At 49.1% G+C, this 15140-nt stretch overlaps 1 protein-coding gene across 5 annotated transcripts in view; it reads right to left on the reverse strand.

Moving 5' to 3' along the window:
• RTKN (rhotekin) overlaps positions 1–15140 on the reverse strand; it is a 462373-nt gene that overhangs the window by 53618 nt on the left and 393615 nt on the right. For all 5 annotated transcript variants that reach the window (XM_069632474.1, XM_069632475.1, XM_069632476.1 and 2 more), the window contains exons 4-6: positions 8205–8258; positions 5002–5119; positions 1111–1329 (exon numbers count right to left, since the gene is read on the reverse strand). In XM_069632474.1, coding sequence (XP_069488575.1) covers positions 1111–1329; positions 5002–5119; positions 8205–8258 — 391 coding nt within the window. The remainder of the gene's footprint in view (positions 1–1110; positions 1330–5001; positions 5120–8204; positions 8259–15140) is intronic.

Below are 15140 nucleotides of genomic sequence, written 5' to 3' on the forward strand. Positions count from 1 at the left end.
ACATTAGCTCACCATCTCTCTATAGTAATGCCAGCAGTGCCCACATTAGCTCACCATCTATCTTTAGTAATGCCAGCAGTGCCCACATTAGCTCACCATCTCTCTATAGTAATGCCAGCAGTGCCCACATTAGCTCACCATCTATCTTTAATAATGCCAGCAGTGCCCATATTAGCTCACCATCTATCTTTAGTAATGCCAGCAGTACCCACATTAGCTCACCATCTCTCTATAGTAATGCCAGCAGTGCCCACATTAGCTCACCATCTCTCTATAGTAATGCCAGCAGTGCCCACATTAGCTCACCATCTATCTTTAGTAATGCCAGCAGTGCCCACATTAGCTCACCATCTCTCTATAGTAATGCCAGCAGTGCCCACATTAGCTCACCATCTATCTTTAATAATGCCAGCAGTGCCCATATTAGCTCACCATCTCTCTATAGTAATGCCAGCAGTGCCCACATTAGTTCACCAGCTCTCTTTAGCTCACCATCTATCTTTAGTAATGCCAGCAGTGCCCACATTAGTTCCCCATCTATCTTTAGTAATGCCAGCAGTGCCCACATTAGCTCACCATCTATCTTTAGTAATGCCAGCAGTGCCCACATTAGCTCACCATCTTTAGTAATGCCAGCAGTGCCCACATTAGCTCACCATCTCTCTTTAGTAATGCCAGCAGTGCCCGAATTAGCTCACCATCTCTCTTTAGTAATACAAGCAGTGCCCACATTAGTTCACCATCTCTCTATTTCACCATCTCTCTATAGTAATGCCAGCAGTGCCCACATTATCTCACCATCTCTAGTGCTGCCAGCAGTACGTGTATTAGCGCAACATCATCCGAACTAGTACTCCTTTCTCACCACTGTCGGTGAAACGGCGTGCATATGTGCATTAGCTCACCACCACTGTTGTGCTGCCCAAAGGATCTGCATACGTTCTCTATCTCCTTAAATGCCTAAAAAGCCTGCTTGAGCTAACCACCACCCCGCTACTGCCCACAGTTCCTGCACTGGGTCCCTAACTCTCTACCACTTCCAAGAAAGCCTGCTTCATCTAACCACTGCCCCAGTACTGCCCACAGAAGCCACGGTGGAAGGGTACTCACGCCACGCTTGGGGCCGGCAGTAGGACAGGGTTGCTCCCACCATTGCTAACCGGTCCAACACCATCCAGTGTCGCCCGCACCCTCTTGCCAGACGAACGGCCCAAGGAGTTGCTCAGCTTGCTGGCCAACTTCTTGGGGGTGTTGGTGAGGGAGAAGTCGTCCTCCATCCCACAGCTGTAAATCTCCACCTTCAGCTCAAACGTGGGTCCCACATCAGTACTGCAATCAGAAGGGGGCAAGACGAGAACAGGTGGTCAACGTATGGCCAAGCCAATCCCCAACCAATGCTTATTAATGAATATTGAGCAGAACAAGCATTTCATGGGGCCAACCAACCCAAATACATCCACAAAAAGCATAAAGTGCAGGGTTGGCCCCGGAGCTGCAGGGAAAGGGTCAGTCTTGGGGTGGGGCGCGGGGGCCACAGTCCCTTCAGTGGGATTCCCCTCCAGCTGGAGTGCTGGGAAAGGAATAATGGCACCCGGAGGTTTGGGTCAGATTGGCTCCCCTCCAGCACGAGGGTGGTGGCTGGCAGAGTTGCCAACCGACCCGGTGATATCAGGCACGCCTCCATTTTTTCTCTTTTATTAGCGAGCAGTGATTTGCCTCCATAATTAGTATGCTGAGACGGTGCCTCAGATGGCATGGATCCTACCCATGGCACTGCTGGGGGGCTGAGGAAGGGTAAGGTCACTGCATCTTCCTGGTCCTTATCACCCAGAAAGGAAGCATGGAATAGTACAGGAGTGGGGCTCTGTTGGGAAGGGTTTAGGGTGCTGCAAGGGGTGGATTACCTTTACTACTGTGCAAACACCTGGCATCAGAGGGCGCTATTGTGAATTTTGAATGGTGAAAATGAACCTTTATGTCTGTGGACGCTCAGCTTTAGAGCAGTGCTAGTGCAGGGCAGCAGCGGACGCTGTTGTGTCTGGCGAATTAACCTTTGTTGTGCAGGAGTTCAGCTTTAAAGCAGTGCCAGTGCATGGCAGCAGGTGGCGCTGTTGTGTATGGTGAATGAAACATTGGCCTGTGAGAACTCCCCTTTCGAGCAGTGCCAGTCTAGGGCAGCAGGGGGCATTGCTCTGTACGGTGAATGAGCCTTTGGTCCGTAGGAGATCACATTTAGAGCAGTGTCACTGCAGGGGGCATTATTTGTCAAATGAGAAATTATATCGTGCCTCCTATTGCAACGAATATGTGTATATTGGCCTACGCCAAGCTGCTTGTAATCCACTTGCGAAGAAATCCGTGTTGCAAGGTCCTAACCTTAAAATCAATCGAAGCCGCCATTTTAGGTCAATCCGGATATTTTAGGTTTGCTCTGAAAAGTCACCCTGTGAGCTAAAATGGTGGACGATGTCATTCCGAAATACAACATGGCTGTCTTGACCTCTGTGTGTAATTAATATGTAACTTGCCTGCAGGCCACTTGTTGGGGTTGTAAACTGCTGACCTGTGTGTAAAGGATTACTCGTGCAATGAAACTAATCCACGAGCATACGTTAACAACAATGTATCCAAATACTGAACTAAGAACACTTGTTTACTACATTGTATTAATGTTTGAGAAGACCTGTATGGGAAATCCCAAAATACACAGTTGCCGTGTAGACTTGTTGACGTATGTATTAAAGGCAAACTAATTGCATGTGGATATGCGAACTCGGCATGAACCCTAGATCAGTGATGTATTAGAGGAATATTAACCCAAAGTAGGGTTGAACATTCTGTTCGCAAATAGTATAAAAGAGCGATGAATTCTAATGTACAGTGTCTCTCACTGAACACACTGAACCACGCTGGAGTTAGTTGTGTTGTACTGAGGGCCAAAAGCTATCTGTTACTTTTCTTGGAAAACTGTTCAGTATAAAATAAAGTTCTTTGTGTGTTCCTTTGTAACCCGTGTTCGGTGTATTTCCTTTTGGGGTACTCAGCCTCCATATTTTGATTTTGTTTTCACATATTGTGCATGGTGAATGAACCTTTTATCTGTAGGAGCTTGCCTCTAGAGTAGTGCCAGTGCAGGACAGCAGGAGGTGCTGTTGTGAATGAACCTTTGGTCTTTAGAAGCTCACTGTAAGGGCTGTGACAGTGCAGGGCAGCAGAGTGCGCTGTTGTGTATGGTGAACTAATCTTTGGTCTGTAGGACTTCACCTTTAGAGCAGTGCCAGTGTAGGACAGCAGGGGGTGCTGCTATGTATGGGGAATGAACCTTTGGTCTGTAGTAGCTACCCTTAAAAGCAGTGCCAGCAGTATAGGGCAGCAGGGGGCGCTGCTGTGAATGAACCTTTGGACTTTAGGAGCTCACCTCAGAGCAGTGCCAGTGCAGGGCAGCAGGGGTCGCTGTTGTGTATGGTGAATGAACATGTGGTCTTTTGGAGCTCACTGTAAGAGCAATGCCAGTGCAGGGCAGCAGGGCCGTCGTTTATGGTGAACCTTTGGATTGTAGGAGCTTGCCTCTAGAGCAGTGCCAGTTCATGGCAGCAGGGGCGCTGTTGTGAATGAACCTTTTGTCTGTTGGAGGTCACTGTAAGAGCAATACCCGTGCAGGGCAGCAGGGGGCACCGTTTGCAGTGAATGACCCTTTGGACTGTAGGAACTTGTCTCTTGAGCGGTGCAGTCCAGCAGGGGGCACTGATGGGAATGAACCTTTGGTCTGTATGAGCTCACCTCTAGAGCGGTGCCAGCAGTACAGGGCAGCAGGGGGCTCTGTTGTGAATGAACATTTGGTCTGTAGGAGCTCACTTCTAGAGCAGTGCCAGTGCAGGGGGCGCTGTTGTGAATGGTGAATGAACCATTGGTCTTTAGGAGCTTGCCTCTAGAGCGGTGCCAGTGAAGGGCAGCAGGGGGCACTGTTGTGAATGGTGAATGAACCTTTACTTTATGCTTATAACGTGCCATAAGCCCGCGGGCATCAGGGCGCGGAGCTTGCCTCTAGAGCAGTGCCAGTGCAGGGCAGCAGGGGGCGCTGTTGTGTATGGTGAATGAACCTTTGGTCTTTAGGAGCTCACTGAAAGAGCAGTGCCAGTGCAGGGCTGCAGGGGGCACTGTTGTGAATGAACTTTTGGTCTTTAGGAGCTCACCTTAAGAGCAGTCAGTGCTAGTTCAGTTCAGGGCAGCAGGGGTTGCTGTTGTGTATGGTGAATGAACCTTTAGTCTGCAGGAGCTCCACTTAAGAGCAGTGCCAGCAGTATAGGGCAGCAAGGGGTGCTGTTGTGAATGAACCTTTGGACTTTAGGAGCTCAGCTCTAGAGCAGTGCCAGTGCAGGTCAGCAGGGGGAGATGTTGTGAATGAACCTTTGGTCTTTAGGAGCTCACCTTAAGAGCAGTGCCAGTGCAGGGCAGCAGGGGGCACTGTTGTGTATGGTGAATGAACGTTTGGTGTGTAGGAGCTTGCCTCTAGAGAAGTGCCTGTGCAGGGCAGCAGGGGGGCGCTATTGTGAAAGAACCTTTGTATTTGTATTTATTGATTTATAAAGCGCCTTACACCAAAGCGCTGAGGTCTTTCGGAGCTCACTGTAAGAGCAGTGCCAGTTCAGGGCAGCAGGGGACGCTGTTGTGAATGAATCTTTGGGCTTTAGGAGCTCACCTTAAGAGCAGTGCCAGTTCAGGGCAGCAGGGGGCGCTGTTGTGAATGAACCTTTGGTCTTTAGGAGCTCACTGTAAGAGCAGTGCCAGTTCAAGGCAGCAGGGGGCACTGTTGTTTATGGTGAATGAACCTATGGTCTGTAGGAGCTCGCCTCTAGAGCAGTGCCAGTTCAGGGCAGCAGGCCAGGTGGGAATTATGCAGTGCAGTTTGTATATGGTCCCTCGCTGCCCTATTCTGTGTGGACCAATGTTGAAGGGGTAGTGCCCAGGTCAAGGGGAGAGTTTGCTCCATTTCGTACTCACAACACAATAGCGCTTTCAAAGCAGATGTCGGTCACGGTTCGATCCACCATCACCATCTCCGTATCGTAGATCTCCACGCCCAGCTGCAGCAAGCAGAACACGGCACAGTGATGCATGTCTAGAAGAGAGGCAGAGCGACACCTTATTACTGGTCAACACATGCTCTGAACATAGGCCAGGGGAACAGAGCAATACTGTACTGCTGGTCAGTACACACATACATGTCAGGACATGGAAACAGATACAGGCTTCAATGTCTGGGATTCATACATTTCAAACCTAGCTGGGATGGAACAGAGCACTGTACCCAGGGGACACACCCGGAGGTTACAGTTTAGGGCACCATGGGTTGCAAGAATGGGTAGAAGGACCAGGAATAGAAAGTCTTCAAAGGGGGGAAGGTTTGGTCGAGAGGAGCCATCAGCGATTGGCGAGATGATTTGATGAAGGAAGGGACCAGGGATAGGGAGACTTCAAAGGGGGTAAGGTTTGGTCGAGAGGAGCCATCAGCGATTGGCGAGATGTTGTGATGGGTAGAGGGACCAGGGATAGGGAGACTTCAAAGGGGGAAGGTTTGGTCGAGAGGAGCCATCAGCGATTGGCGAGATGTTTTTATGGGTGGGGTCTTCAGGTTCTTTATGAGATTTTGATGGAGGAGGTTGGTCTGACCTGCCTTGGTGACTTGGTCCAGAGACAGGTAGTATAGCAGAAAGAGGCCAGTTTCCTGTTTCCCCCCCTCTTACTTTCTTTTGTTTCCAGCCGGGCAATGTTTGTTCTCATCTGCGTTGCTTTATTGATTTCTACGTTTATTTCTCAATGAGATATATTCATGCCGTTTATTGAGTAGTCTTTTCAAATTTTATCATTTGTATATTCTGTCTTTTAGGCCAGTTCCCTTTTGGTGCCACGTGTTGCACTACAACACATTAGTTAATAAATACTGTGACAGCTCAGTTTTAGAGAGACATTTCTGTATGATAGAGAGTGTTTTGAAGATTATTTGTTGACGAATCGGGAGCCAAGGGGCAAGTTTTCTTGCAATGATGTGCTCGGTTTGTGGCATGTTGAGAGCAGCTCCGGACCATACCTATCCCAAAAAATCTCCAAATCAAATTCCTCGAGGTCAACTAGAACAGCTTACACCCACCGCATTACTCAACCTAAATTCAAACAGCAAAAAGCTGGATGACCAGAAGAGGTAAAGCAAAGCCGCGTTCTAGTCTTTGGAAAATGCTAACTAATGCTAGGAAGTTCAAAACTAACACAGCTGAACAGAACACGAGAGAGAGGTAGAGACTGCAGATTAATACGATTTGTTCTGACAGCGATTTGGACACCAGAGGCGAGCAGACTGCAGGACGTGGCACGGAGGCTGTCTAGAACGGTGTGCAGAGAGACCGAGCTGAGAGAAGTTCTCTGCGTTATTGCCACAAGCAGCTGGAACTGCCAGAAACAGAGGCAAAGTGGGAAACAAGCAGCCAAAGGGACGCACTCCCGGTCAGCGGGCCGAGAGCAGAGAAGACAGACGCAAGGTACGCCGAAGCTGCCAGTGAAGACTGGTAAGCCCAGGGAGAGTGAACAAGATACTGTGGCGTTTCAGGCCGAATACAGCGTGCCGTTGACAGTGTGCGAGATGTGCGAGAACTTAAGGAAGGGAAATGAAATAATTGATATGAATGCAAACATTGTTAAGAACGGGTCGGTGACCCAAAGCTTGAAAGACATTATTACCTGGATGCAAGCGTGTGAATGGAGAACGGAAATGCCCTTGCAGGATAGTGAACTAGGCAAACAGTGAGTCTGTGACTCACACCCGTGAGAGAACAGAAACAGCCCTGGCAGGAAAGCGAACCAGGCAGTGTGCGAGTCTGGAACCTGCACCCAAGTGTGATACATTGGCAGGAGAGTAATCCAGGGATAAGAGGAGAAGTAAAATCCCCACCCTGAATTTGTGGAACAGTGATAACCAGTGCAAAAGGGAAGAACCATACCCCTTTTGAGGATAACTAACAAAGTGTTAATAGCCCGGAAGGGGAATACACCAGGGATAGGAAAAGGATCGAGAAACCTCAGGGATCAAAACCCATCCTTGAAATTGTGAAACAGTGACAGTCAAATGGAGACAGGAAGATCCATACCAGTTTAAGGCATATGGCGATCCAGAGAGTGAGACACTAAATACAATCTAAAGACCTGTGTGCCTAAGGGAGACTCAAGGGAGGAGTCGTCCCCCTGGATGCTGTGACGTAAAACATGGCATGAAAGGGGAAACACAGGGGAAGAGTCATCCCTGTGAAGCAGCGCAACATTATCGACCTTTTATGGGGTCGGGCTGGGGGTAGAGGATAGATAGTCGAAGACCAGAAGAAACTTAGGGGGAGGGAAGACCCCTTTTCCTGGAGGATCTTTATTCCTGCTTTTCTGCTCCAAACACATCGATGAAGCGTTTGGGTGTAAACAGGGGGACATGGTTTTGCATGTCTGTTTCCTATTTTTTTTGGTGGTATTTTTTACTCCCCATTTCAGTTTTTTGGGAGTATTTGCCTATTCTTAGGGAGTAAAAGTGGCAGATACACTCCTTATCTGTAGGTTCTGTCTGCCCTCTGTTCCAGCCACCTGAAGCACTTCACCCAGGTGGCACCATTATTATTTATTTTTAACATGGGGAGGCAACAGGGAGCCCTGTTGCTTTCCCACACTCCACCCTCCAAAACAATTCTTTTTTTTTCCCTCAGGAGATTGGCTGTGCAAGCAGTGCAAACCTCCAAAGAAAAAAAACCAAAGAAAACCATTCGCACCCCGGCTGAACCTCGGGGTGTGAATGGCTTTCATGCCCGCTGTGGGGGGCGGCCACAGCCTTTAACAGCCTGCGCCTACCATGGCTCCGACTGGTGGGTCGTTAAAAACCATGAAAGCCGCCACATTAAGTGCTACAGAAAAATGAGGTGATGCAATAATCAGGAAAAGTGGCAGTGGTGCTGTACCCTGGAGAATCGCCAAAGCATACCCACAGTAATGCAAGTCTGGGTGCGTGGGGGGGGGGGGGCATGGATGGCACATGCCAGAACATGGGAGGGTGACTCGGGACTGGTGATCCATGAATCCACAGAGGGAGAGATGAGGCAGGCAAAAGAGTGGGAGAAATCCAAAGACTCTGTGCCGACTTACCTCCTTTGTTCTTGAAATACTCTGTGCCGACTTACCTCCTTTGTTCTTGAAATACTCAGTGTCCTTCCACATGAGCGGTATCCGGAGATCTAGGGAACGAAGAACAGGTTTAGGGTCATACTGCGAAGGAATGAGGCGAAAAGAGCGATACATTCACTAAGAAGAGGAGGATGAGTAGAGAAAGAGCGATTAAGAAATTAGGGAATTGAGGAAGAAACAGAAATAGAAACACACTGAGAAATCGGGAAACAAAAAGGGACGTAAAGAAATATAAGGGTCCGACCGGAACATTACGTTAGCTGTGATTAATAATATTTATTTATTTATTTTAGTATTTGTAGAGCGCACTACAGCCCAGAGGCAACGAGGCGCTATAAGGAGATTTAAAGAAGGCTTGCTTGAGGGTTACAATAAGCGGCCCCATATGGTATACTTAGGTAATAGTCACGTGAGAATGATTCTTCTGTTTGTCGTTTTTCACTCCGACATTTCGGGATGCGGCTGACCAAGTGGCTCCGCTAAAACATACCGGTCTTCGAAATCGGCCTTTTGAACCTTACTTCTCGGCTGAGCTTAAGGCAGCTCCTCGGGAATGAAGGCAGGCCAAACGCAAATAGCGTGTGCCTTACGGTTCCATCGAGAGGCAGCACTTTCATTGCCTCACCACCAAGTACCGCGCGGCCATCTGCTTAGCGAAGCTGAGATTGTTCACGGGTAAGGGTGGCTCGGCATTAAAGCAGTCTAAGGCGATGTTTGCAGTTGTTAAATCTTTCTCTTCAACAGCCCGTTTACTCCTAGTTTGCTTCCTACCCCAACCTTATGTGACTCATTAGCTGAGTTTTTTACCAGCAAAATTATTAATATATGTGAGCATATCCAATTGAATCGTCCGACTACTAATAATAGTAGCCTTGGGGAGACCCTGCCTGCCATACACTCTTGGTCGAGCTTCCCTGTGTTTTCAACAAAGTCGGTGTATCGGGCTGGGCTGTTAAGGCTCCGCACTGTCCCCGTTGCTGTGTAACATCTATGTTCAGCCTCTGGTGGGTCTGATCTGCTCTCACGGCTTCTGGTGTTATTTGTGTGCTGATGACACCCAGATCCTGGTCCGTTTAGATCTTTACGGGCTGAGGAGCCGTCGCGTTTGTGCGGGTGTCTGGTCGCCAGAGGGGCTGGATGGATAACAATCGCCTTAAGCTTAACAGGGACAAGACAGAGATTCTGATGGTAGGGGCTTTTCCTGATTTTTCATTTTGGACTTCTTTCTGGCCATCGTCTCAGGGTGATTCTCCTGTCTCGGTGACTTTGGTAAAAAATCAGAGTGTTTGTCTATTTTCTGAACTGTCGTTGGCTCCCCAGGTTAGTGCAGTCTGTAAGACGGCCTTTGGTGGTGGCCACGCTAGTTACTAGTCAGGCGGACTATTGCAATGCTTTATTTCTTGCTCAGCCTGCGGGTCTGATACATTGGCTGCAGCTGCAGAATCTTGCAGCGCAGGTCGCTAATTATTCTCCTTATGGTTCCCACATCAGCCCAATGTTGCGTTCGTGCCACTGGCTCCCAGTGAGAAAAAGGATTCATTTTAAATCTCTTTGTCTAGTTCACCGGAAGGCACTATAATCAGGGCCAGACTTTCTTCAAGATAAGTTTGTGCCCTACATTCCGGGATGTTCTCTTCGCTCAGAGTGCAGTTAAGTGGCGGGTCCCAAATTTCTCCTGGTTGGTGTTGGCGGTCGCGCCTTTTCTGTCGTGGCCAGCAAACTGTGTAACAACCTTTCCCCTGCAGATAGGAGCATCGAGAACCATCTTTGGTTCTGTCGATCTTTAAAAACATTGTTATTCTAGGTCATGCTGGTGGGGCTGTTTCATCCGAGTCCTAGCGCCAAGCTACCACTTCAGTTGAACGTGCGCGGTATACATTCTTCTAACATAACATACACTTCAGCAATGCCCGGGCACATCCCAGATGCCCCTTGAACTGGGCCTGCCCTTCATGCCAGACTCATACCCACTTGGGGACCCACATGCCTGACTCAGGAAATGCAGGGTCCAGGCTGAGTCTGCAGCGCCAACACAGAGACCCAAATTAGGTCACGTGGACCTCCAGCTCAGACCACAGGTCTCGCGCCACAACTTGAGACCTACGGTCCACACACCCAGTTAATGGTGTGCCCCAAAGTTAGTTTAGTCTTCCCTCTGAATGAACAGACTTTTTGTGAGGGGCAAATTGCATCCCTCATGGGTCCTTCTGCCCACGTGAAGGTTAGAAGGATGTCTTCAGAGGGCTACAACATGCCCCGATCTAAAATGTTTGCCCCACCACAGGATCTGCAGGCCACTGTGGCAATCTTCTGAAGAAAGGTTTAAACTGACCCACAAAAATCAAAATGGCTCTCTTTGAGGTCGCCATTCAGGTTACCTTTTACTAAACACCATGGGCCCAGCCAGTTCCGCTAACCCAAAGGATCCAATCAAGACTTCCAAAACGGCTATGCACATTTGCAAATAGATCAGCGAGCTGGAACCATCACTAGTTGCTATTGGTCATTCTTGTCGACTTTTTGGGGGGATCGGATAACTGCTTGATGCATTTTTACGAGACCAAGGGACAATCTTGAAAAAGAAAGCACACCAGCTTATCAGCAAGGTGTGGGCCATATGCATCCAGAAGTATTTATCGTAGGCAAAGCATAAACTGCCTCTGGGAGTTTGCGAGGGATAAGCAACGTTTTGGGCACTGCAGCAAATCCCCCCTGGATGGAACTCAATCAGACATTCCCTGAAGAATCAAAGCCAGGACTGGATTTCTTTTGGAAAGTATAGAGTAGAGTAGGTTCCTTGACTGTAACTCCTGTTCTCCAGCATCGGTACCTTTCATAGATTCACACGCTGCTGAATATTCCCCGTCTTCCGGCTGGGAATCGTCAGTAACATTCAGCAGCTTTATAGAAAGAGAAGAAACTGCATTCACTTGAGTGGTCTCTTGGTGTGGCCTTGGCTCGCGTGCTCTTCCTTTGGCGAGTCCAGCTTGGGCAGGATTGCAGAATCACTATCGCAGACACTGCAATGCCAGTGGGTGCACAATGAGTGCCTTCCAGGTCCCCAAAGTGCCCAGTGCGCATTCAAGTGGCCACATGGGGTCCCTTGGGGCAGCCTGAGTCAAGGAAGGACATGCCCGGGCACAATGCCATCTGGGCATGCAAGGACGCCAGGCCCAAGGGGTGCAAGCCGTGCCCCTGGTAAGGTGTCCAGTGGGCACATTAGGGATCTTAGAGGAGACAGGGGAATGGTGGGAAGCCGTGGCCCACAGAAAAGTGTCCAATCGACCGTTGGGGCTGTTGGGCGAGATTGGAGCATGGCGTCTGCGGGGCCAGACTCGTCGGGTGGGTATCTTGCAGGTGCCTGGAGCGTCTGAATCCACTGGCACTAAGGTATTACCCCAGCTTCTGCCCACCCTTCTGTGCTGGACAGACTACATGCTACAGACGCTTTAGAAGGCAGTCTTCCCCAAAGAGAAAAGGACCACTCACGAGGGGGGCCTTTAGCCTCATATCTTGCACCCGAATGATGTAAAGTAGGTTCGCCAGGTTACAGAGGTAAGTCCTCCATCTGGTTGGTTTATTTATTTGTTGCTTAGTTACATTTAAGTCCAGGTTACATGAGACGGATCCACCAATGCCCACCGTCCAGACAACCTTCTCCCAACGGCTCTGGGTGGAAACTTGCGTTCAGCACAAACACCAACCTTCTACCTCTGTGCATCCGTTCCACTTACGACATCACACACTCCGGCATCACTCCGACACCTCCAAGATAAAACATAAGAACACACGTACAACACAGAGGTCCTACTGTTGACATGTGTCGCACCTGCAATGGCCTCTGACTGGAGTAGAGCATTTTCGTATCAGACGACCTCCTCGGAGTAGCCAATTCTGGTAAGCAGCCTTTATCATGTGACTGCTATTCGTGCTCCGCCACGGTCCCTTCAAATGGGCTCCACCTCTTTCAATTGGATCTGCTCTTCTACCTCCTCCATTATCTGAGGGGAACCCCAAAGCTCTCCTGTACGCCGCTATCAAACTCTGAAGAGAGCAATTGTGCCCTACTGCACTCAAAGTGCTAACGAGTAATACTATCCTGACTCACCTAAGATCTTTCAAAGCCTCTGCAGGATAGCTCAGGGGCAACGTGCTCGCCTTGGAAGCAAGATGATATGGAGCACCACAGGTTTGATCCCAGAGTCCACGCTTAGAAACCTCTGGGTATTAAGTGCGTTATAAATAACCTATCATATCATATATCATTCAATAGACTGCAGTAACGTGAATACAATCTCTTCCATCCGAGGCCGAATCAGACCTTGGCTAAGCTCTGCCATCTTCTCGCCCTCCACAAACTTTCCTACTTGGCATGTCCTCAACAAAAGACTAGGCCGTAATCTACGGATTGTGTTGTACACATAAAGGGACTAAACAAAGTGAAACGGCCAGGCTACAGATTCCCAAGGACGTGTTTCCACCACAAGCCACCAGTTGGGTAAGGCTCTGGAGAAGGAACCCAAGAGCACTAAACCCTATGCTTCCATGGCTCTGCCTACTACACAGTTGCACTATTTCATGAAGCTGTGCACTGCATATGCCCATTACTGAGACATGGAACATGAGGCCTAGAGCAGACACAAGGTTCTAATCCTGGCTTGGATCACATCCAAAGGGTGTGATCCTGCTCAAATCACCAAAATGTGTTCTCTTATCCGTCAATGCAGAAAGCAACCAAACAGGCCATTACCGAGGAAAAGGGGCTATGTAGAAGTCACAATTCCCCATAAACAGTTGGGTGGCAGTGTCCCACCAGAGACACCTGCACTTGCCAATCATGACCTAAGGGCACAGGTGTTGGAGCCAACAGACTGAGGGAGAACAGACAGCCTGTGTGTAGGGAGAGATGGCTGCTGCGTCATGAAACCTTAAACGCAGAACACATCTGAGGTGGCGTGAGGCTGAGGGCAGCACACGATGAGGTTAGAAGGTCCCACACTGCCTCTCGGTGCTTAGACGGGCAACCCTCCTGCGCCTGGCTGCCACCGCAGGTTGGGAATGCGAGTCAAAGCTTTGGCACCAGAGTTGACCCGACACAGAGGCCCCTCCCCTGGTGCTATGACAAAGGCCTGTCAATCAGAGAACGCACCAATGGTGGCTCCCCTTTAGTCCCATGTACAAACAGGCCAGTGGCCAATCAGAAACACATGGCAACTAATCAGCATAAAGGCCCACCTTAAACCGAGCCACACAAGCGCTTCGAGGTCGGAGTAAGTTGCCATGTAATGCTTTACAAACACCTAACAAACCTATAAACGAGCAAGCAGGAGAGATGGAACCACAAGCCAGTGCACACGCCTACCACAGAGCCACGGCAGAGGCAGGAGACGATGGGAACGTCTACGGATAGAGAAGACGAGGAGGGGGCTACTGTGCTGTTCATCACTAACTGGACAAATGAGGCAGGAGGGGAGCAAAGCAAAGATAGAAAGGCAAAGGCAGGAAGAAAAACTCTGCTGTTCCTCCTGCAAAGATGGCCCCGACTCCAGGGTTGGGATGCAGGTGCAACGGCCCGACCGTGGGAGCCTGTTTAGACCGCTTACATTTTATTAGCATAGAGAGCTGGTTATTTAGTGTCTGCATTATCGCCATTTTATTTAGCATTCCTACACATGAGCCATTTGGAGTTAGCTTCTACACACTTTAGAGAGCACCACACGGTGAAAGAAGGAGCAGCAAGAATATTGCTCGTGTTTTGAGTCTAGGTGGAGACAGTCTAAGGGCTTCGTAGCAAGCGTTAGTGAAAAAGGTTGTGTTTTGGTTGCTTTTAGGAGAACGTAGAAAATGTTGCTTTTGTTTTAGGGAGAGCTATTTGCTGTTTGGTGAAAGGTTGGCTGGATGGCCACATAGTGCAAGCATTTAGTAGGATAGATACTGATATTTAGGAACATATGGGCTGTCGGCTGTGTTAGCAAGAGATCCACCATTTTGCATTAAGCCCCATTAGAGGTGCAGCTTCTGCTCTAGGCTGCAGTTTGGAGTTTCTGGTTTGTTCACTTAATTAAATTGTATTCTTGCTTTCCCCCAGCGAGCGTTCAGAATGCCAAGGTCCCTGGTGGGTGGGTGAAGAGATTGGCCATCGTTGCGAGGCCTAGCAGCTCAGCTCACAGGGGCTGGTACTGAAACTCAGAATTGCTGATCAAGTGTTGCAGCTGTGAAGGACAAACCTTACTGAGAACAAGGCTACGGTCCAGGCAGTGCCAAAGCAGGGAAATATGTTGAGGTTATACTGACACCATTGCGAAGAGGCTACACCATTGGAACTGCACCAGACACGCCAAATAGAGCAAATAAATCCGAGAAATTGATCCCTTGGATGCGTTTCTTTTATAAAACACCCGGTTCCGGTCCCCAAGAGAGATTGAGAAGGATTCGTGCTAGGGAAGCAACAGGTTTCAAGACGGGAGTCACAAGAGGTGTTGCCAGTACGATCAGCTGCAAGGCTGAAAGGGCCGTTTGGGGTTGCCAAGTTGTCTGGTCTCATGGGAAAGAAGCAATGTGCCCATTGTATTGCCACAGGGTGCTGACTTCACTGTTCACAGTCGCTCCATCATTGGCTCCTGTCGGGGGTATAAACATCACGAGGTGGCCGAAAGTGTTGAACAATATATTGTTACAAGTTACCAGACTGTAAATTGGCCAATTAAAACTGTTACTGTGTATTGAGAGGCCACCCTGAACACAGTGATGTCCTTCCCTCCCCACGTATGTCTCCTTATGCTAAGAGGTGGTACCTGCCAGCTAGGGAGAGTAGTAGTGAGGGAATATGTAGGAGCCAGGGACACAGGCAGCAGCAACAATACTAGAAGCATCGGGTTCTTCTCTGGATGGCCACAACTGCAGCCTACACTTAGCGGAGAACCTTAGAATGC

Source organism: Ambystoma mexicanum, chromosome 6q (genome assembly GCF_040938575.1).
Source record: "Ambystoma mexicanum isolate Mex_15411 chromosome 6q, UKY_AmexF1_1, whole genome shotgun sequence".
In the NCBI taxonomy this organism is placed as follows: Eukaryota; Metazoa; Chordata; class Amphibia; order Caudata; family Ambystomatidae; genus Ambystoma; species Ambystoma mexicanum.